The sequence below is a fragment of the Serinus canaria genome, chromosome 26, assembly GCF_022539315.1.
Source record: "Serinus canaria isolate serCan28SL12 chromosome 26, serCan2020, whole genome shotgun sequence".
Taxonomy (NCBI): domain Eukaryota; kingdom Metazoa; phylum Chordata; class Aves; order Passeriformes; family Fringillidae; genus Serinus; species Serinus canaria.
Window position 1 is genome coordinate 3703653 of NC_066339.1, and position 23502 is coordinate 3727154.

The 23502-nt window shown below is 50.4% G+C and overlaps 1 protein-coding gene and 1 long non-coding RNA gene across 3 annotated transcripts; both read left to right on the plus strand.

Annotated features, from left to right (window-relative positions):
- Positions 1-305: 305 nt before the first annotated feature.
- On the plus strand, positions 306-23365 carry DSTYK (dual serine/threonine and tyrosine protein kinase). Its single transcript, XM_050985256.1, is given in 15 exon segments — positions 306-664; positions 5837-6735; positions 6737-6829; positions 7389-8040; positions 9459-9691; positions 12195-12278; positions 13647-13823; positions 15763-15892; positions 16669-16825; positions 18032-18164; positions 18605-18718; positions 19956-20070; positions 20766-20900; positions 21525-22151; positions 22203-23365. Coding segments are annotated over 14 exon segments (3342 nt in total). The 5' UTR covers positions 306-432; the 3' UTR covers positions 21713-22151; positions 22203-23365.
- Positions 2357-5822, plus strand: LOC127060811 (uncharacterized). 2 transcript variants are annotated; one of them, XR_007780147.1, is made up of 3 exons: positions 2357-4887; positions 4927-5226; positions 5507-5822. It is a non-coding gene; the product is annotated as an uncharacterized LOC127060811 (long non-coding RNA). The 2 variants fall into 2 exon arrangements; XR_007780148.1 differs by lacking the exon at positions 5507-5822 and adding an exon at positions 5307-5373.
- Positions 23366-23502: the final 137 nt, after the last annotated feature.

The window sequence follows — 23502 nt, forward strand, 5'->3', positions numbered from 1 at the left end:
CGGGGGTGCGCAGAGGCCGCGGGGAGAGGTCGGCGGCCGCTCTTCGAGAGACTGCAAATTCCATGAGGCTTTGCGGCACAACGGACTACAACTCCCGGCGTCCACCCGCGGGCTGGGAAAATGAACTTCATTTGGACGTAAAAAAACTACATCTCCCAGCGTGCCTCGCGCGTAGGGTGCGCCAGGCCTCCTCCCCCTTTGCCCTGCGGCGCGCCGACAAACGTTCCGCGCACACGCAGGGCGGCCGGTGGAGGCGCTTTCCCTCGGGAGAAGGCGGCGGCCGCGGGGGTCGGGGAGGCGGGAGGGGCGGGGGGTGGGGGGGTCGGGAGGAGAGGAAATCCTCGGGGAGGTTCCTCCCCGAACGGCGGCAGCCTGGCAGACCCCGAGAGCTGCCCGCGGTGGGGAGGGGATAGCGGGGCGGACCCGGAGGACATGGAGGGCGAGGAGGCCCCGTCATGGCGGGGTCCCGGCGGGGCCGTGCGGGAGCTCTGCCGCTCCTTCGGCCACTACAACCGGCACCTGGCGCGGCTGCAGCACAACCTGCGAGAGACCAAGAGGTTCTTCCGCGACGTCAAGTTCTCCCAGGGACATCCCTTCGCCTCGGCCCTTGCCGGTGACGGCCCCCGCTCCGCCTGGGATGGGGATGGGGGTCCCGGGGACGGCGGTGAGAGAGGGCCGGGAGCGGGCGGGGTGTGAGGGTCAGGGGGGCTGGGGGGGTAAAGGGGGAACCTCTGCGGGTGAGGGGTCTCTGGGGGGCTTGTGAGGGTCGCGGTGCGGAGTGGAGTGTCCGGCTTGGGGGGGCTGTCATGGGGTGTCACCGGGCTGGCGGTGCCCAGAGGGTGGGAGAGGCTTTGTGGGGTGAAGGGAGTTGGGCAGGGGGGGATTGAGGATGGATGTGAGGACAATATTCTTCTCCCAGAGGGTGCTGGGCACTGCCTGGGCTCCCCAGGGAATGGGCACGGCTCCAGGGATGCTCAGGGTGGGATTTTGGGGTGTCTGTGCAGGGTCTGGAGCTGTACCCACCATCCCTGTGGGTCCCTTCCGTGGATTCATGATGGGGACCCTCTGCCCCGACCCCCACCTGCAGCCCCACAGGGAGGGGAGGGGGCTCAGAAGAGGCAGCACTATGAGGGGCTGCCATTCCCTGTTTGTCCCGGAGTTCCCTGGGAATTGTGGCCTCACTGGGGGCTCTCTGCTGCTGTTGACAAACAGAGCTGAGGGTGGCACCTCAGGACTTGGTGTTTGCATGAGACTGTCTCGTGAGAGGGGTTCAGTGTGACATGAAAGGTCCATAAAGGTCTTCTCATTCATCCCCAAAAGGCTCCTGAGTCATCTCTTGTGGCCTCTTGTCCAGGGTTCTTTTCTGGGATTCTTGTCCAGGATTTTTGGACCTGCTCATCTTGCACTCCAAATCCTGGTTTCATGTTCAAAGTGTTGAGTTTTTCTGTCTGTGTCTTAAAAAAAAATTGGTTTTGGGCTGGTTTGGGGTTCATTTAGCTCTTGTGGGACTGTGGAGTTGTGGCTGGAAAGGTTTTGGGAGCACCTCGGGATTTTGGGAAGTGGCTTTTGGGTGGGGAAGGAAATTTTGGGAAGGGGCAGAGCCAGGTGCCCCTGTGATGTTTGGAATTTGGGATTGTTGTGCCTGGAGAAGAGAAGGATTTGGGGTGATCTGATGAGAAAAGTGGAATATTTCCAATATTTCCAAGGGATGGAGTGCCAGCACACAGGGAATGGCACTGCCAGAGGGCAGGGAGAGATGGGATTTTGGGAATAAATCCTTCCCTGGGAGGGTGGGGAGGGGCTGGGATGGAATTCCCAGAGGAGCTGTGGCTGCCCCATCCCTGGGGATGCCCCAGGCCAGGTTGGATAAAATGGCAAAAATAGAAAGAAATGGCTGAAATGCTTGGAGCTTCCATAGATTCCATAAATCCCAGCTGAGGTTGTTCTGCCAAGCTTGGGGTGGATTTGGAGAGGAGTCCTGGTGAGAGCTGCCCTTGTTCCCTGGACAGGCCTCCTTTGATCCCAGGAATTCATGGGATGTGGGGATGTGTGCCCCGGGGCTGCCCGCAGCTCCAGCGCTGGTCACATGGGATGGGATGGGATGGGATGGAACCAGGGTGGGGCTGGGATGGGGCCAGGATGGAATTGGGTTGTGGCTGGGATGGAGCTGGGATGGAACCAGGGATGGAGCTGGGATGGAACCAGGGATGGAGCTGGGATGGAACCAGGGATGGAGCTGGGATGGAACCAGGGATGGAGCTGGGATGGAACCAGGGATGGAGCTGGGATGGAACCAGGGATGGAGCTGGGATGGAACCAGGGATGGAGCTGGGATGAACCAGGGGGGCTGGGATGGAACCAGGGATGGGGCTGGGATGGAACCAGGGATGGGGCTGGGATGGAACCAGGGATGGAGCTGGGATAGAACTGGGATGGAACCAGGGATGGAGCTGGGATAGAACCAGAGATAGGGATGGAACCAGGGATGGAACCAGGGATGGAACCAGAGATGGAGCAGGGATGGGGCTGGGATGGGATGAGACAGGGATGGAACCAGGGATGGAACCAGGGATGGGGATGGCATGAGGCTGGGATGGGGCTGGGATGGGATGGGGCTGGGATGGAACCAGGGTGGAGCCAGGATGCAGCAGGGATGTGGCTGGGATGGAACAGGGATAGGGATGGGACTGGGATGGAATTGGGGTGGAGCTGGGATGGAGCTGGAATGGAACCAGGGTGGAGCTGGGATGGAATTGGGATGGAACCAGGGATAGAGCTGGGATGGAACCAGGGTAGAGCTGGGATGGAACCAGGGATGGAGCTGGGATGGAACCAGGGATGGAGCTGGGATAGAACTGGGATGGAACCAGGGATGGGACAGGGATGGAGCCAGGATGGAGCTCCAGGGATGCAGCCCCTGGCACTGCCCAGGAACATGGCTGATCTCTCAAAACTGGGAAGTTCTGATCCCACTTTTTGTTGAGTCCCTCGCACCCTGGATCTGTGTCTGTGCTGATGATAAGAATCACAGGGAAGGTGTTTGAACCTCAGATCCTGGAGGAAAGATGGATCTGGGAGGACCTTGGGAAAGGTGTTTGAACCACAAATCCTGGAGGAAAGATGGATCTGGGAGGACCTTGGGAAAGGTGTTTGAACCTTGGATCCTGGAGGAAAGATGGATGTGGCAGGACCTTGGGAAAGGTGTTTTAACCCTGGATCCTGGAGGAAAGATGGATTTGGCAGGACCTTGGAGCAGTTTCCCAGTAGCCAAAGGAGCTCCAAGAAGGAATTCCCTGGAAAGGGAAATTTTCACCTGGATAAGGAGAATGGCCTCGAGCTGAAGGAGGGAAGGTTTAGATGGGAGGTAGGAAGAAATTCCTGTCTGTGAGGGTGAGGAGGGGCTGGGATGGAATTCCCAGAGAATCTGTTCCATCCCTGGGAATGTCCAAAGCCAGGCTGGAGCATCCTGGGGTGCTGGAGGTGTCCCTGAATGGCAGAGGAACAGGATGAGCTTTATTTAAAGCCCAACCCAAGCCATCCCAGGATTCTCCATCCATATCAATAATCCTTCAATAATTCCAGTTAAACTGCTGAATCCCAGTGATTTTTGGGAGATATTTCTGCTGGATTTAAGGATCCTCCAATTCCAAGCCTTCCAGAAGCCTCAACAGAGAAGAGGCCCTGCCTCTGCAGCCCTCCCTGAATTGCTTTTTTCCTGCTCCAGAGCCTGAATCCCAGGAGAAGCTCCAAGCAATGTCCCCAGATCAAAGCCATCCTGCAGATGAAGGCTCAAATTGTGCAATTTTGTGGGATTTTCCCAGATCTTTATCTTTTGTGAGCTCCTGGTCAGCTCCCAGCCCTCCGGTCACTTGATGTGGCTCTTGAAAGGCTTGTTTGGAAAGCAATCCCAAAAATCACATTTCAAGGAGAGGTTCCTCCCTTCAGCACTTCCCAAATTTGGGGTTTGGGGCTCAGAATTTGGGGTCTGTGGGGCAGGGAGCCACAAAGATGATTTTCCCTTCGTTTTGGGGTGGAAAAACTCCTCCAAAATCCAATTTCCAGCTGGGAGATTTGAGGGGAAGGCAAACCTTGGAGGCAGGGTTTGAAAAGAGATTTAAACCAACCTAAGACTACACAAAGTGCTCCAAATTTGGCTGATTTTAATTAAAGTGGAGTGATTAAGCTGTCAGAGTGAGGAGAGGGATGTGTTGTAGGATCTCTTTAATGGGGTTTGGAGTGTGAGGAGGATCCTGCTGGAGGGGAGGATCTTGTTTTCCTGACAGTTCAGGCTGCCAGAACATGACTCATGAATTTAAAAAAAAAAAAAAAAAAAAAAAAAAAAGAATTCTAACAGCAATTTTAAACAGAATTTTTAACCCTATAAAATCCCTTCCAGCATCAGAGCAATCCTGGTGCTTTGTATGCTTTGTACCTCTCAAATTGGGCATTTTTTAGGGACTGGTTGTTCCATTTCCCATTTCATTTCATTTCTGGGCCCTGTGCCCTGGGATTTTTGTGTCCCTGGTGAGGGATTTGTTTGTGTTTTTAGGGCTGTCAGAGTCATTCCGTGCTGTGCACGAGGGTGAGGCTGAATTTAGCTCTCGCCAAAGCTGCATTTAGGACTTTGTAAAAAAAGAAAACAGGAGCTAAACTCAGCCCTGAGCCTGGATTAGCACAGCCAGGTGATGGTTGTGGGGTGGGAGGGAGATTTGTGGGGTGAGAGGGAGATTTGTGGGGTTTGGGAGAAGTTTGTGGGCTCTGAGGGAGGTTTGTGGGGTCTGAGTGAGGTTTGTAGGGTGTGAGGGCCTTTTGTGGGCTCTGAGGGAGGTCTGTGGGCTCTGAGGGAGGTCTGTGGGATCTGAGGGAGGTTTGTGGGATCTGAGGGAGGTTTGTGGGGTCTGAGGGAGGTTGTGGGATCTGAGGGAGGTTTGTGGGGTCTGAGTGAGGTTTGTAGGGTGTGAGGGCCTTTTGTGGGCTCTGAGTGAGGTTTGTGGGGCATGAGTGAGGTTTGTGGGGTCTGAGGGCCATTTGTGGGATCTGAGTGACATTTGTAGGGTGTGAGGGCCTTTGGTGGGTTCTGTGGGAGGTTTGTGGGGTCTGAGTGACCTTTGTAGGGTGTGAGGGCCATTTGTGGGCTCTGAGGGAGGTTTGTGGGCTCTGTGGGAAGTTTGTAGGGTCTGAGGGCCATTTGTGGGATCTGAGTGATGTCTGTGGGGTCTGAGGGAGGTTTGTGGGGTCTGAGTAACATTTGTAGGGTGTGAGAGCTGTTTGTGGGCTCTGAGGGAGGTTTGTGGGCTCTCTGGGAGGTTTGTGGGGTCTGAGTGACCTTTGTAGGGTGTGAGGGCCATTTGTGGGCTCTGAGGGAGGTTTGTGGGGCATGAGTGAGGTTTGTGGGGTCTGAGGGCCATTTGTGGGATCTGAGTGATGTCTGTGGGGTCTGAGGGAGGTTTGTGGGGTCTGAGTGACATTTGTAGGGTGTGAGGGAGATTTGTGGGCTCTGAGGGAGGTTTGTGGGGTCTGAGTGACCTTTGTAGGGTGTGAGGGCCATTTGTGGGCTCTGTGGGAGGTTTGTGGGCTCTCTGGGAGGTTTGTGGCCTCTGAGGGAACCTCGTGGGGTTTGAGGCTGTTCCAGAACCTTCTGGCTGGCAGCAAAGCGCCTTCCCTGGGGCTCATCCCTCCCCAGGCCGCTGGGGTTCCGTGCTCCTCTAACAACCCTGAATTCATTCTTCTCCTGCCATCTCCCTGCCTACCTTGGCACGGCAGGAGCTCCAGGCCGGGCTGTGGGGCTGCACTGTCCCGTTTGTGGGGCCAGACCCGAGCCCTGTCCCTGTTGCAGGCCCCAGCCCCGTCTCGTTCCCGCGGCACGAGGAGGAGCAGCTGCAGCGCTCGGTGAGCTGGAGGCCCTGCCTGCTGATCCTGGGCCAGAACTGCCGCGCCAAGGGCCGCCTGCTCAACACGCTGCTGGGCCAGGAGCTGCTGCCCAGCCCTGGGACTGGCACCCAGGAGCTGCTGCCCAGCCCCGGGACTGGCACCCAGGAGCTGCTGCCCAGCCCTGGGACTGGCACCAAGGAACTGCTGCCCAGCCCTAGGACTGGCACTGCCACCAAGGAACTGCTGCCCAGCCCCAGGACTGGCACAGACACCGAGGAACTGCTGCCCACCACCGGGGCTGGCACTGCCACCCAGGAGCTGCTGCCCAGCCCCGGGACTGGCACCCAGGAGCTGCTGCCCACCCCTAGGACTGGCACCAAGGAGCTGCTACCCAAGGCTGGCTCTGAGGAACTGCTGCCCAAGCCTGGCAACCAGGAATTGCTGCCCAGGGCTGACACTTCCACCAAGGAGCTGCTGCTTGCCACTGAGGCTGGCACTGCCACCGAGGAGCTGCTGCCTGGGGCTGGCACTATAGAGCTGCTGCCCACCCCCAGGGCTGGCACCAATGAGCTGCTTACCACCCCTGGCACTGACACTGAGGAGCTGCTGCCCACCCCCGGGGCTGGCACGGGCACAGAGGAGCTGCTGCCCAGTGCTGGGACTGTCACCAAGGAGCTGCTGCCCACCCCTGGCACTGTCACCAAGGAGCTGCTGCCCACCCCCGGGGCTGGCACCGAGGAGCGCTGCCGGCGCCGCCGGGTGCGCTTCACACACGGGGCACGGCCGCGGCTGAGCCTGGCACTGCCCGGGCAGTACGAGCTGGTGCAGGCACTGGTGGCACACAGCGGGCACTGGGACACCATCCCCTGAGCAGGACCTGCAGGTGCCCAGGGACGCCGAGGATCCCGCACAGAGGGTGGCAGAGCTGGAAGTGGTGCTGCCCTGCGCGCTGCTCAAGGTGAGGGTGGCACCGTGTCTGGGGAGCTGGGGGTGACACTGCCACTGTCCCTGGGGAGCTTGGGTGGCACTGCAACTGTCCCTGGTCCATGGGGAGCTTGGGGTGGCCCTGCCACTGTCCTGCTCTGTGGGGAGTTTGAGTGGCCCTGCCACTCTCCTTGGGGAGCTCGGGGTGGCACTGCCACTCTCCCTGGCATGTGGGACATGACATTTACAGCCCTCATAAATTAATTCCCTAATTGTCCCTGACCTGGTCCATGGGGTGCTTGGGGTGGCACTGCCATTGTCCCTGTCCTGTTGGGAGTTTGGGATGGCACTGCCACTGCTCTGTTCAATAAATTCCCCTGCTGGCTCTTTCCTGGGACTCTTGTCCTAAGTTTTGTCTTGAAATTCCAAGGATTTGGTCCAAAATGAGGAATTTGGAGTTAAGGATCAGCCTTGCATCTGAGTCTCCAGATCTGCTTTAAAGAATTCCAGTTTTTTTGCTGTGTGAACAGATCCCAGAGCATTTTCCATGGAAAAAAACCTCTCAAACCTCCTCCTTTTTCCCTTTTTCCCAGGAAGTGGACATTGTGGTGGCTCCATGCCGAGGCTTCCAGTCAGCTGAGGCCACCCTGGCCGAGTTTGTCAACCAGGTGCTGCCCGTTGTCACCTTCGCCATCAGCGAGCCCCAGCTGTCCCCATCAGACCAGGCAGAACTTCGTGAAATCAAAGAAAAATTCTCCCTCCCCATCTTCTTCCTGCGAATCCCCGAGGCCGGCAGCGAGCTGAGCTCTCCCAAAAACCCCCCCAAGGACAAATCCCCTCTGCACCTACAGCTGCTGGATCTGGAATACCTGAGCCCCTCCAGCCCCTGCGGCTGCGGCGTTCCCGGCTCCTCCATGCTGGTGGAGCAGCTGGAGAAGCTGCGGCTGCTGAGCTCCTTCTCCAGGCAGGTGCTGCAGCAGCACCTGGTGGAGGCAGCCACGAGGCTGAGCGAGGTTCACGGGCGCTGCCTCAACATCTTCATCAACCAAGCCTTCGACATGCAGAGGGACCTGCAGATCACCCCAAAAAGGTTGGAGTACACGCGCAGGAAGGAGAACGAGCTCTACGAGTCGCTGATGGGCATCGCCAACCGCAAGCAGGAGGAGATGAAGGAGATGATCGTGGACACCCTGGGCAGTATGAAGGAGGAGCTGCTGGAGGATGCTGCCAGCATGGAGTTCAGAGGTGGGAGCCAGCTGGAGGGTTTGGGGTGGTGGGGGTGAGGGAGTTGGGAAGAAATGCAAAATCGGCACGGGAGTTTGGTGGGATTGCAGCCTGCAATTCCCAGATGGTCACAGAGCCCCAAACATGAGTCAAAATCAGGGATCAGGCAGATCCTGACCACAATAATTGAGATTCATGGATGATTCATTCCAGCCTGGCAGATTCCTAACACTGAATTCATATTCCAACCTGCAATTCTTGGATAATCCCAGAACCCTAAACAAGGATGAAAATCAGGGATCAGGCAGATCCTCACCTCAGTAATTCCATTAATTCAGTGAGACTCCAACCTGCATTCCTGGATGGTCACAGAGCCCAAATACATGAATCAAAATCTGGGATCAGGCAGATCCTGACCACAGTAATTCATTAATTCAGTGAGACTCCAACCTGCAATTCCTGGATGATCCCAGAACCTTAACCAGGAATCAAAATCAGGGATCAGGCAGATCCTGACCACAATAATTGATGAATTCAGTGAGGGTCCAACCTGCAATTCCTGGATAGTCACAGAACCCTAAACAAGGATGAAAATCAGGGGTCAAGCAGATCCTCACCTCAGTAATTCCATTAATTCAGTGAGGGTCCAACCTGCAATTCCTGGATGATCCCAGAACCCCAAGCAAGGATGAAAATCAGGGATCAGGCAATATCCTTTTTTTTTTTGGTAGGATCTGTTGGATGAAGTGATAATAATCTTGGATACAATAATCGTGGATGAAATGGTCATAATCATGGATAAAATAATTAATAATCTTGGATAAAATCATTATAATAATCTTGGATAAAATCATTTTAGTAATCTTGGATAAAATCATTAATAATCTTGGATAAAATCATTAATAATCTTGGATAAAATCATTAATAATCTTGGATAAAATAATTATAATAATCTTGGATAAAAAATTAATGATCTTGGATAAAACATGATGATAATTGATAAAATGGTCGTAATTGTAGATAAAAGAATGGTGATAATATTGGATAAAATAATGATGTTAATCTTGGAGAAAATGATAATAAATCTTGGAGAAAATGATAATAAATCTTGGAGAAATGATATGATCTTGGAATGATATATCTTGGAGAAATGGTAATGATCTGAGAAATGATAATAAATCTTGGAAAAGAAAATCTTGGAAAATGATATAATCTTGGAGAAAATGATAATAAATCTTGGAGAACATGATCATCAATAATCTTGAATAAAATGATCATAATCTTGGCTAAAATAACAATACTGTAATTCTGGCATCATTGGGAAGAACATTGTTTTAAAACACCATTAGGATCAGCGTGTGCCCCTCAGAGCACCCCTCAGGACGGTTCTCCCAGCAATCCCAGATCTCCAGGATGGTTTTCCCTCCCTGTCCCTGCAGACATCATCATTCCCGAGAGCGGCGAGCCCGTCAGCTCCAAGGACATCAAGCGCTGCATCCAGCAGATCCAGGAGCTGATCATCTCCAGGCTGAACCAGGCTGTGGCCAACAAACTGATCAGCTCCGTGGATTACCTGAGGGAGAGCTTCGTGGGCACCCTGGAGCGCTGCCTCAAGAGCCTGGAGGAGTCCTGGGAGGGCTCCGTGCACATCACCAGCAACTATCTCAAACAGGTGGGGATGGGGTGCTGGAACTGCCATGGGTCTGAGTTTGGGTGGAATGGTCAAATTATGGCCAAAAAACACCTTAAAATTCTGGAGAAACCCCGGGAGGGATCTGTGCACCCACCCCGGGGGCTGGAGAAACCCCGGGATGGATCCGTGCACATCACCAGCAACTATCTCAAACAGGTGGGGATGGGGTGCTGGAACTGCCATGGGTCTGAGTTTGGGTGGAATGGTCAAATTATGGCCAAAAAACACCTTAAAATTCTGGAGAAACCCCGGAGGGATCTGTGCACCCACCCCGGGGGCTGGAGAAACCCCGGGATGGATCCGTGCACATCACCAGCAACTCTCTCAAACAGGTGGGGATGGGGTGCTGGAACTGCCATGGGTCTGAGTTTGGGTGGAATGGTCAAATTATGGCCATGAGATAACAGACTAAATCAATTATCTCATAAACCTCTATAAAATAATCAAATTATGGCCATACAAACACCTTAAAACTCTGGAGAAACCCCGGGATGGATCCATGCACATCACCAGCAACTCTCTCAAACAGGTGGGATTGGGGTGCTGGAACTGCCCTGGGCCTGAGTTTGAGTGAAATGGTCAAATTGTGGCTTTCATTTGGGTGAAATGAGCAATTTATGGCCAAAAAACACCTTAAAACTCTGGAGAAACCCCACAAGGGCTCCATGCACATCACCAGCAACTCTCTCAAACTGGTGGGGATGGGGTGCTGGAACTGCCCTGGGCCTGGTTTGGGTGGAATAGTCAAATTATGGCTGTGAGATAACAGAGTAATCATTATCTCTAACCTCTATAACTAATCAATTATGGCCATACAAACACCTTAAAACTCTGGAGAAACCCCACAAGGGCTCCATGCACATCACCAGCAACTCTCTCAAACTGGTGGGGATGGGGTGCTGGAACTGCCCTGGGCCTGAGTTTGGGTTAAATGGTTAAATTATGGCTGTGAGATAACTGAATAAATCAATTATCTCATCAACCTGTATAAAATAATCAAATTATCTCCCAAATCTGTATAAAATAATCAAATTACAGCATAAAAATGAGATAACACAGTGAATCAGTTATCTCCTAAATTTCTATAAATAATCAAATTACAGCCATGAAATAGACGTGAGATAGCAGAGTAAATCAATCAGCTCCTGAATCTGTATAAAATAATCAAATTATCTCCTAATCCTACCCTAAGTCTGTATAAAATAATCAAATTATCTCCTAAGTCTGTATAAAATAATCAAATTATCTCCTAAGTCTGTATAAAATAATCAAATTATCTCCTAAGTCTGTATGAAGTAATAACTTTATGGCCATAAAATACCCGTGGGATAGCACAATAAATCAATATCAACACATAAATCAATAATCTCATAAACGAGATAACATAAATCAGTTATCTCATAAGATTTTATAAAGTAATCAAATTATGGCCTAGAACCATCCATGAAATAATAATCATATTCTAAAGCTGTAAAAATTCAGTACGCTAAAACCCCATGAAACCCCAAATCATGTAAGGCCATAATAATATTGATATGTACGTATTTTTACTGTTTATTCAAATCGTATCAAATCATAAGCCAAACACCCATGAAACACCACAATAAATCAATATGAAATAACACAGTAAATCAATTATCTCATAAATCAGTATAAAATAATCAAATTAAAGCCTAAAAACACCCAATAAACACCACAATAAATCAATGTGAAATAACACAGTAATCACTTTAATCAGTATAAAATAATCAAATTCAAGCTAAAACACCCATGAAAACACCACAATAATCAAGTGAATGACACATAATCAATATTATACTGTTATATTTTTACGATATTTATACTGATTATCTCATAAATCAGTATAAATAATCCAATTAAGCCAAAAACACCCAATAAACACCACAATAAATCAATGTGAAATGACACAATAAATCAATATTATACTGTTATATTTTTACGGTATATTTTATACTGATTTATCTCATAAATCAGTATAAAATAATCAAATTAAAGCCTAAAAACACCCAATAAACACCACAATAAATCAATGTGAAATAACACAGTAAATCAACTATCTCATAAATCAGTATAAAATAATCAAATTAAAGCCTAAAAACACCCAATAAACACCACAATAAATCAATGTGAAATAACACAGTAAATCAATTATAAATCAGTATAAAATAATCAAATTAAAGCCTAAAAACACCCAATAAACACCACAATAAATCAATGTGAAATGACACAATAAATCAATATTATACTGTTATATTTTTACGGTATATTTTATACTGATTTATCTCATAAATCAGTATAAAATAATCAAATTACAGCCTAAAAACACCCAATAAACACCACAATAAATCAATTAACCCAGTGATTCATGGACTATGCCAATGTTTTCCATTTTCACAGGCCCTGGCAAAGCTCCTGGCTGGCAGAATTCCCATTTTTCCCTCTTTTTTTCCTGCTTTTCCAGATCCTGAACGCCGCCTATCACGTGGAGGTCACGTTCCACTCGGGCTCAACGGTGACCAGGATGCTGTGGGAGCAGATCAAACAGGTGTGGACTCTTGGAAAAAGGGAATTTTGGAGCAAAAGATCCTCTCAGCTGCTCCCAAAATTCACTCTGGGAGTTTATTCCTGGAGATTTCCATGCCTGGAATCACCCAAGGATGGAGGTTGGAGCAACCTGGGGTGGTGGAATTTGGTAAAATTTAAAATCCTTTCCAGTCCAAACCATTCTGGGAATTGCAGGATTCTCATTCCAAAATATTGGTGGGAAAATCAGGGAGAGCTCTTCCCAAACTGGTGACATTTCCAGGGAAGCAGCTTTTTCCTGGGCCAAGGTGTGGAAATTCCAGATGTTGGACTCAACACTTCCTGTAATTAGTGGCTAATTAAAAGGCTCAGCCTCACCCTTCATTAGCAACCACAGAATTCCAGAGGGGATCCCTGTCCCAGGAAGGGAGGAGGAGGAATCTGGAGTTGGTTCCCACTCTGAGCTGGGATTGTCCAAGGAAAAGTTTTGTTCTTGCTCACCCCTCTGAGGAGGGAATAAAGTTCCAGCTCAGAGCAGGAATTCAGGAGGAAATTTAGGCTGGATTTAGGGAAAAGTTTTTTACTGGAAGTGTAATAAAATGCCCAGGGAGGTGGTGGAGTCAGCATCCCTGATGAGTTTAATAAAAGATTGGATGTGGCACTGGGTGCCTGGGATTGGGGCTGGTTTTTGGGATTGGTGCCTTGGATTTGGGGCTGATGCCAGGGATTTGTGCCTTGGATTTGGGGCTGATGCCAGGGATTTGTGCCTTGGATCTGGGGCTGATTTTTTGGGATTTGTTCTTTGGATTGGGGCTGATTTTGGGGATTTCTGCCATGGATTGGGGCTGATTTTGGGGATTGGTGCCATGGATTTGGGCTGATTTTTGGGATTTGTGTCTTGGATTTGGGGCTGATTTTTGGTATTTCTGCCTTGGATTGGGGTTGATTGCAGGGATTGGTGCCTTGGATTTGAAACTGATTTTTTGGGATTTGTTCTTTGGATTGGGGCTGATTTTTGGGATTTGTTCTTTGGATTGGGGCTGATTGCAGAGATTGGTGTCTTGGACTGGGGCTGATTTTTGGGATTGGTGCCTTGGATTTGGGGTTTATTGCTGGGATTTGTGCCTGGGATTGGAGGCTGATTTTTGGGATTGGTGCCTGGGATTGGGGCTGATTTTTGGGATTGGTGCCTGGGATTGGGGCTGATTTTCTGGGATTTGTTCTTTGGCTTGGGGCTGATTTTTGGGATTGGTGCCTTGGATTTGGGGTTTATTCCATGAGCTGGGGGCTGATTTTGGCGATTTAATTGAGGTGTTGGGGCTGGTTTGAACTCGATGATCCCGGAGCTCTCTTCCAGCCTGGTGATTCTGTGATTCCGTGATTTCCCCAGATAATCCAGCGGATCACGTGGGTCAGCCCCCCGGCCATCACCAGCGACTGGAAGAGGAAGGTGGCCCAGGATGCCATCGAGAGCCTCAGCGCCTCCAAGCTGGCCAAGAGCATCTGCAGCCAGTTCCGCACGCGCCTCAACAGCTCCCACGAGGCCTTCGCCGCCTCCCTGCGCCAGGTCCGGCAGCGGGGAGGGAAACGGGGGGTTAACTGCAGAAACACCCAAAAAACTGCCCGGGAGAGCAGGGATGGGGCTCAGAAGTGGAGTTTTAACTGCAAAAACTGTCCTGGAGATTGGGGATGGGGAGGGAAATGGAGGGGTTTAACAGCTGAAACTGCCTGGGAGATCGGGGATGGGGAGGGAAACGGGGGTGTTTATCATGGAAAATGGCAAAAAACTGCCCGAAAGAGTGGGAATGGGGAGGGAAATGTGGGGTTTTAACAGCTAAAACTGCCTGGGAGAGAGGGGATGGGGAGGGAAACTGGGGGGTTTAACAGCTAAAACTGCCCGGGAGATTGGGAATGGGGAGGGAAATGGGGGGGTTTATCATGGAAAATGGCAAAAAACTGCCTGGGAGAGAGGGGATGGGGAGGGAAACTGGGGGGTTTAACAGCTAAAACTGCCTGGGAGAGAGGGGATGGGAGGGAAACTGGGGGGTTTTAACGCTAAAACTGCATGGGAGATTTGGGAGGGGAATGGAAGTGTGGGGTTTTAACTGCAGAAAGCACCCAAAACTGCCCTGAAAGATCGGTGATGGTGAGGGACAATGGGGGGTTTAAACTGGTAAAAGCAGCAAAACACTGCCGAAAGAGTTGGTAATTGGGGAGGGAATGGGGGGGGTTTTGACAGCTAAACCAAACTGCCTGGGAGAGAGGGGGATGGGTGGGAAATGTGATTTTAACTGCGAACAGCAAAAAAACTGCCTGGGGAGATTTGAATGGGGAGGAAATGGAGGGGTTATAACTGGTAAGCAGCAAAAACGGCCCAGATATTGGGAATGGGAGGGAAACTGGGGGTTTTTAAACAGCTGACACTGCCTGGAGATGGGATGGGAATGGAGTGTGGGGGTTTACTGCAGAACAACCCAACACTGCCTGGGAGATTTGGGGAATGGGATGAAACTGGGGGGTTAACCTAAAAACTGCCTGGGATCAGGGTTGGGCTCAAAGTGAGTTGTTAACTGCAAAAACTGCCCGGATATCAGGGTTGTGAGGGAAATGTGGTGGTTTAACTGCAATAAACACCCAAAAACCTGCCCGGGAGATTGGGAATGGGAGTGAATGATGGGGGGGGTTTAACTGAAAGAGCAAAAAACTGCCCAGGGAACTTGGGCTAATATTATCTCTAATTCGATATGCTCCTAAATCTATATGTAAAATCTAAGTATAGATATTTAAATCTATCTATATCTAAATCTAATTATATACTAATCCAAATCCATCTATGTAGTCTAATCTATCCATCTATCTATTTATCTATCTATCAATCTATCTTTCTATATATCTAAATATATATAAACCTCTACCGATATTTATATATCTAAAATTTATAAATCATTTATCTGTCTATCTGTCTATATCTAAATATTAAATCTATCTGTCTATCTTATTGAAAGTCCCCTAAAAAATATTTTTTTTTGAAAAAACAGTGGAAGAAATCATCTGATCTATAATCTAAATATATAGAAATCTATCTGTCTGTATCTATATCTATGTATCTAAATATATAGAAATCTATCTATCTATGTATCTAAATATATAGAAATCTATCTATCTATATCTATATATCTAAATATGTATAAATCTATCTATATCTATGTATCTAAATATATATAAATCTATCTATCTATATCTATATATCTAAGTATGTATAAATCTATCTATATCTATATATCTAAATATATAGAACATCTATCTATCTATCTATCTATCTATCTATCTATCTATCTATCTATCTATTCTATATATCTAAATATATAGAAATCTATCTATGTATCTATCTCTGTATCTGTCTGTCTGTCTGTCTGTGTAAATAATGTTTCTGAGCCGTGTGTGGCATTCCGAGCCCCGGGAGTGGCAGCTGTGGTGCCCCCGGTGAGGCAGCGCTGTCCCCACAGCTGGAGGACGGCCACTCGGGCCGGCTGGAGCGCACCGAGGACCTGTGGCTGAGGGTGAGGAAGGAGCACGCGCCCCGGCTGGCCCGGCTCTCCCTGGAGAGCAGATCCCTGCAGGACGTGCTGCTGCATGGTGAGATCCTGCTGGGAATGGGGATCCTGCTGGGAATGGGGATCCTGCTGGGAATGGGGATCCTGGTGGGAGTGGGGATCCTGGTGGGAGTGGGGATCCTGCTGGGAATGGGGATCCTGGTGGGAGTGGGGATCCTGGTGGGAGTGGGGATCCTGCTGGGAATGGGGATCCTGGTGGGAGTGGGGATCCTGCTGGGAATGGGGATCCTGCTGGGAATGGGGATCCTGGTGGGAGTGGGGATCCTGCTGGGAATGGGGATCCTGGTGGGAGTGGGGATCCTGGTGGGAGTGGGATCCTGGTGGGAGGGATCCTGCTGGGAATGGGGATCCTGCTGGGAGTGGGGATCCTGCTGGGAATGGGGATCCTGCTGGGAGTGGGGATCCTGCTGGGAGTAGGGATCCTGGTGGGAGTGGGGATCCTGCTGGGAGTGGGTCACTGCTGGGAGTGGGGACAGTGCTGGGAGTGGGGATCCTGCTGGGAGTGGGTCACTGCTGGGAAGGGACACTGCTGGGGTGGGACACTGCTGGGAAGGGACACTGCTGGGAAGGGACACTGCTGGGAGTGGGGATCCTGCTGGGAATGGTCACTGCTGGGAATGGTCACTGCTGGGAGGGGGATCCTGCCTTGGATTTGGGGCTGATTGCAGGGATTTGTCACCTTGGATTTCAGGCTGATTTTTGGGATTGGTGCCTGGGATTGATGCCTTGGATTTGGGGGCTGATTTTGGGGATTTGTGCCCTGGATTTGTGGCTGATTTTTGGGATTGTGCCTTGCAGGGAAGCCCAAGCTGGGCAGGGAGCTGGGCCGAGGCCAGTACGGGGTGGTGTACCTGTGTGACAGCTGGGGGGGACACTTCCCCTGCGCCCTCAAATCCGTCGTGCCTCCGGATGAGAAGCACTGGAACGACCTGGCACTGGAATTCCACTACATGAGGTTTGTGTGCCCAGTGCTTACCCCCTTCCACAGGGATCTGGTTGATTTCCCAGGATTATTCAAGCTGGAAAAGCCACCCAGCCTGTGACTGATGTCCCCTCTGTCACCCAGCCCAGAGCTCGGAGTGCACACCCAGGTTCGCTGCAGGAATCTGGGATTGCAGCTCCTGGAATGCTCCTTCCTGCCTTAACCAGATTCCCTGCTGCCTGTGCTGTCCAAATTCAGAGGAAATTTGAGTTTACAGACCATAATAACCAGCAATTCTCCTCCCCTGATTCCTGGTGGTGAATCCTCTCTCTTCTCCCACTCCTTGTCCTGCCTGAATCCCCAAAAAGCCAAGGGTGGCTCTGCAGTGCAGGGAGCAGCTGCTTTGCAGTAAACAGCTGCAGGCACAGCCAGCTGAGAGAAGAATGGGGTTTTTTGTCACTCTAACCTTTAAAAAGGCTTTTTTTGCCTTTTTTTTTGAGTTTAATTGGCTCAGACAGCTGAGGATTGTGCTGCTCTGAATCTAAATCTGCAGCTCTGGGGCTTCTTCCCCTGGGCTGGAGGCTGGGGACAAAAATGACCCCAATTTTCACTGCTGAATCTGCTCCAGGTCCCTGCAGGGACTCAGGGGCCAAAAATTACCCCAATTTTTTATGCTGAACCTGCTCCAGGTCCCTTCAGGGATTCCCTTGGCCTGGAGAACAGGGCCAAAAATGACCCAAAAATTCTGTGCTGATCCCTCTGCAGAGATTTTAGGGCTTCTTCCCTTAGCCTGGGCTGGAGAACAGGGCCAAAAATGACCCAAAGTTTCAGTGCTGAACCTTCTGTCCATCCCTGCAAGGATTCAGGGGTCAAAAATGACCCAAAATTTTTGTGCTGAACCTTCTGCAGAGATTTTGGGGCTTTTTCTCTTGGTCTGGGCTGGAGAACAGGGCCAAAAATGACCCAAAGTTTCTGTGCTGATCCCTCTGCAGAGATTTCGGGGCTTTTTCTCTTGGCCTGGGCTGGAGAACAGGGTCAAAAATGACCCAAAGTTTCTGTGCTGAACCTTCTGCAGGGATTTTGGGGCTTTTTCTCTTGGTCTGGGCTGGAAGATGGGATAAAAATGACCCTGGTTTTTTGTGCTGAACCTTCTGCAGAGATTTTGGGGCTTCTTCCCTTGGCCTGGGCTGGAGAATGGGACAAAAATAACCCCAATTTTCTGTGCTGATCCCTCTGCAGGTCCCTGCAGTCCCACGAGAGGCTGGTGCACCTGCACGGCTCCGTTATTGATTATGGCTATGGAGGAGGCTCCAGCATTGCTGTGCTGCTGATCATGGAGAGGCTGCACAGGGACCTCTACACGGGGCTGAAGGTGCCAAATTCTCTGATTCCATATTTATTTTGTTTTTATTTTATCCCTGGAAGTGCCAGGACAGAGCTGGGAGCAGCCTGGTTTAGTGGGAGCTGTCCCTGCCCATGGGATGAGTTTTGATCTCCTTCCCAAAACTGATTCTCTAATTAAAAATTCCCCATTAATCCATAAAATAAAGCTGGAATTAATCAATTTTGGTAAAGAAGAGCAGGCCTAAGCAACATTTAGAAATAAAATCTGAGTTTTTCCCCTTCAGATTAAACCTGTTTTAGTGGGAGCTGTCCCTGCCCATGGGATGGGTTTTCATCTCCCAACCCAAAACTGATTCTCTAATTAAAAATTCCCCATTAATCTGTAAAACAAAGCTGGAATTAATCAATTTTAGTAAAGAAGAGCAGGCCTAAGCAACACTTAGGAATAAACTCGAGTTTTTTCCCCAGGCTGGGCTGGAATTGGAGCCACGGTTGCAGATTGCCTTGGATGTGGTGGAGGGGATCCGGTACCTGCACAGCCAGGGCTTGGTGCACAGGGACATCAAACTCAAAAACGTCCTGGTGAGCAAAATCCCACAGCCTTTTGAGTGGCAAAAAACAGGATTTAACTCAAGGAATAAATGTCTCCACGTGGGTTTTTTAAGCTGGGCTGGTGGCAGCCACAGGGAGGTTTTGCTGCCTCCTTTCCTGGCTGGAATTTTGGGGCAGAGGGAGCAGGAGCCTCTCCCACAGGGCAGCATTTAATGCTGGCTGGGGTTTAATTACAAAATCACCAACCCTGATCACCTCAGCCCCCAGCTGGGCAATAATTGGCATTGATTCCATGATTCACAGAAGGCTGGTTAATAATAATTTTTATTAAGAAACCCTATTAAGGGGGTTAAATATAATTATTTATTAAGAAACCCTGGAAAAGTATTGATTTTATAGACAGTTTCTGTACAGCTGGACCTCACTGGTTCTCCAATCCAAACACCCTCAGCACTGATTAATTAAATAAACACCCTTTGCTGAACAAACCTCCATAACACATTCAGCATATTCACAATAAGAGGTGCAGCAAGGGAAGAGAAGAATTGTTTCATTCTTTCTTGATCTTCTCGGATTTGGGGCTTTTTCTCTGGCCTGGCGGGAACGAGCCAATGACCATTTGTGGCTGACTTTTCAGAGATTTTGGGGCTTTTTCTCTTGGCCTGGGCGGAATGGATAGAGACCCAAATTTTGTGTGCTGACCTTCTGCGAGATTTTAAGGATTCTCCCGGCCGGTGGGACAGGGCAAAAATGACCCAAAATTTCTGTGCTGAATCTGCTCCAGGTTCCCTGCAGGGACTTGAGGGCCAAAAATGACCCAAATTTTGTGTGCTGAACTTTCTGCAGAGATTTTGGGGCTTTTTCTCTTGGCCTGGCCTGGAGAACAGGGTCAAAAATGACCCAAATTTTGTGTGCTGAACCTTCTGCAGAGATTCTGGGGCTTCTTCCCTTGGTCTGGGCTGGAGAATGGGATAAAAATGACCCCAATTTTGTGTGCTGAACCTTCTGCAGAGGCAGGACAATGCCTTGGGAGAGTTGTGTGTTGCTCTCTGTGACCAGAGAGCTGCTGCCACAGAACACATCTCGAGCTGTTTCATTTTCCAGCATCTCTCTCATTACGTGGTTATGACAATAACCAGACAAAAATGTATTAAATTTTGTGGGGTTTTTTTTTCAAAACCAGCACAATCTTAAAAACCAATATTTTCTTGAGAAACAAGGTTCTCACCTGCCTACCTGTGGCTTCTTTTTTTTTTTTCTCCCCCAGCTGGACAAAAAGAACAGGGCCAAGATCACAGATTTGGGGTTCTGCAAACCCGAGGCGATGATGTCTGGCAGCATCGTGGGCACCCCCATCCACATGGCTCCCGAGCTCTTCACAGGTAGGATCCCCTGGATCTGCTGGAATTCTGCAGGCAATTCCTTGCAATTCCTCTCTCAGTAGCTCCTGAGGTCATTCCAGCCCCAGGGAATTCCCTGCTTTCCATGCATGCCCTGGATTTTTCCAGTGGTGGAAGTGCCACTCTTGACAGGGCTGGTCAGCTCTGCTGAAGTAATTAACAGCCTTGTAATTAGAAGGGTAAATTAGCATTAGGGGGAAGCTGGAAATACTCCAGGAAGGATTCCCTGGGAGGAATTCCCTTGGGATTCTCTGGGAATTCTGGCAGCTGCCCTGAGGGGTTTTCCTGAGTTTTGGGAATTCAAATCCCACTTATCCCAATCCTTTTGTTCTGCCAGAGCTGCTCCTGCTTGGATAAGGTTGGGATCCACTGGAAGCATCTATTTGTGTGGATTTAGGGGATTTCTGGGATATTTCTGGGATGAGAGGCTGATGTTTGGCTCAGACAGAGCTGAGCCTTGCAGGTGTCAGTGTTTAAAACACACCTGAGCTCAGTTTGAGAATTCCTGGGACAGCTGAAATTTCTAAATCCTGGGAATTGGAAAAGCTTAACCTTGATCCCAGCTCCTGCTGCCCTCCTGGGTTTCACACAAGTTTTGCCTTCCTGAGGTTTAAATTTGGGGAGGTGGGAGCCTGGAATCCCCTCTCAGGATTTTTCCCTGGTTTTTTTTTCCTCAGGGAAATACGACAATTCCGTGGATGTTTATGCCTTTGGGATCCTGTTCTGGTACCTCTGCTCGGGCCATGTGAAGTTACCTGAGGCTTTTGAGAGGTGTGCCAGCAAAGATCACCTGTGGAACAACGTCAGGAGAGGTACCTGGGCTGGTGGGCAAATCCGGTTTTGTTCTGGTGGTGGAGAGGTGGAAGGTAAAAATCCCAGAATTCCTGAAGCTGGAAAAGATTCCTGGGATCGACTTCACCTGCTTTCCCTGGATTTGGGCACGGGGCAGGGCTTTCCCTGGAAATTCCTGGTGATCCCTCTGTGCCACCCAACCCCTCCACCTTCTTTCCTTGGATGTGGGCAGGGCTTTCCCTGGAAATTCCTGGTGATCCCTCTGTGCCACCCAACCTCTCCACTTGCTTTCCCTGGATGTGGGCAGGGCATTCCCTGGAAGTTCCTGGTGACCCTGCTGTGCCCCCCAACCTTTCCACCTGGCAATTCCTGGCATTCCTGGTGATCCCTCTGTGCCACCCAGCCCCTCCACCTGCTTTCCCTGGAGATTCCTGGTGATCCCTCTGTGCTACCCAACCCCTCCATTTGCTTTCCCTAGAAATTCCTGGTGATCCCTCTGTGCCACCCAACCCCTCCATGTGCTTTCCCTGGCATTCCTGGTGATCCCTCTGTGCCTCCCAGCCCCTCCACCTTCTTTCCCTGGCTGTGGGCAGGGTTTTCCCTGGCGGTTCCTGGCATTCCTGCTGATCCCGCTGTGTTTCCAGGGGTGCGTCCGGAGCGGCTGCCGGTGTTTGACGAGGAATGCTGGCAGCTGATGGAAGCCTGCTGGGACGGGGACTCCTCCCAGCGGCCTCTGCTGGGAATCGTGCAGCCCATGCTCCAGGGAATCATGGACAGGCTCTGCCGGGCCCCCTCCGAGCATCCCCACAAAGGCCTGGATGACTCCACCTGAGCGGGAGCTGCGGCAGGATCCCGGGAATTGAGGCGGGATTTGGGGAATTGCAGCCCCGCCCCTGCCGGGGGGCTGCGAGCCAGCCCCGAGGGGGGACAGGGAGGGGCTCGGGGGAGGGGGGAGGACAGCTCCATCCCAATCCCACCCTGTGGAATTGTGGGGGACAGGGGGTGACAGCTCCATCCCAATCCCACCCTGTGGAATTGTTTGGGACAGGGGGTGACAGCTCCATCCCAATCCCACCCTATGGAATTGTTTGGGACAGGGAGGGGCTCAGAGGGGTGACAGCTCCATCCCAATCCCACCCTGTGGAATTGTGGGGGACAGGGGGTGACAGCTCCATCCCAATCCCACCCTATGGAATTGTGGGGGACAGGGAGGTGACAGTTCCATCCCAGTCCCACCCTGGTATCCCTGTGGAATTGTTTGGGACAGGGAGGTGACAGCTCCATCCCAATCCCACCCTCTGGAATTGTTTGGGACAGGGGAGGTGAGAGCTCCATCCCAATCCCACCCTATGGAATTGTTTGGGATGGGGGGATGACAGTTCCATCCCAATCCCACCCTATGGAATTGTTTGGGACAGGGAGGTGACAGTTCCATCCCAATCCCACCCTGGTATCCCTGTGGAATTGTTTGGGACAGGGAGGTGACAGCTCCATCCCAATCCCACCCTATGGAATTGTTTGGGATGGGAGGTGACAGTTCCATCCCAATCCCACCCTGCTCTCCCCATGGAATTGAGGGATGGAAAACCCAAACCTTTCCTGCTTTGCCAATCCCACCCCAAGCCTTGGGAGGGATCCATGGGATGGGAAAATCCCTTCCCAAAACCCCAGGAGAACCATCCTGCTCCTCCCTCTGCCTTTGGCAGCAATTCCAGAGCGCTGGGAGAGGAAGGAAAAGGCACCAAACTTTAGGATGAGGAAGTTGGGAAGCTCCAAGGAGCTGGAAATGTTTACATGGACAGGAGCAAAGCTTCCATTTATTTTTCTATGGGGACTTGGAAAACCCCACCTGGATAAGCTATTGATCCCTAATCCCACCTTTTCCTCCTCTTTTTTCCCCTCTCCTTTGCTTCCTTCAATTTCTTGGAATGGCTGGAGAAACCTTCCCTCGCTTCCACCCCGCTTTCCTCAGAGGTTCTGCTCTCCAGCAGCACAAAAAGTCCTTAAAATTCCAGATTTTTCCATGGGGAAAAGTGCCAAAATTCCTTTAAAATCGGGATTTGGGGCTTGGAATTCATGGGATTGTCGTGGCAAGTTTTAAACTGGGCTGAGTGTGCGCAGGAATATTTAAAAATGAGGATTTTTCCAGCTTTTTTTTTGGGTTTTTTTTCCAAGTTGGATGGGAAGAAAGATCCTTCCTTCTTCCCCTCACTTTCACTCCAGGGCTGGAATTTGGTTGGAAAGAATAAAAAAAAATGGGGATAGGGAAAAGGGGGATCTTGGGCAAGGATGTCTTTCCCAAATTCCTGGAAATCCCAGTTGGCTTCCTGCACTTTGGGGGTGGAATTGGGCTGGTCTGGAGCAGGAAAGGCCCCGTGGTGGAACTGAGGAGTTGGGAATTCTCCCTGGGCTTCCCAGGGAAGGTGGAATTCCTTGGCTGGAATTCCAAGGATGGCTTCAGTGGGAATCTTTTCCTTTCTTTGTGCAATAAAATGGATTCAGGAGCTTTTTATGGAGGAAAAAAAAAAATAACAAAAGAAAACAAAAATAAACAAAAAAAGGCTTTTTTTGGTTCTTCTCTGCGCCCGTGGGGGGTGGGCCAGAATTCCCAGTGGGATGGGC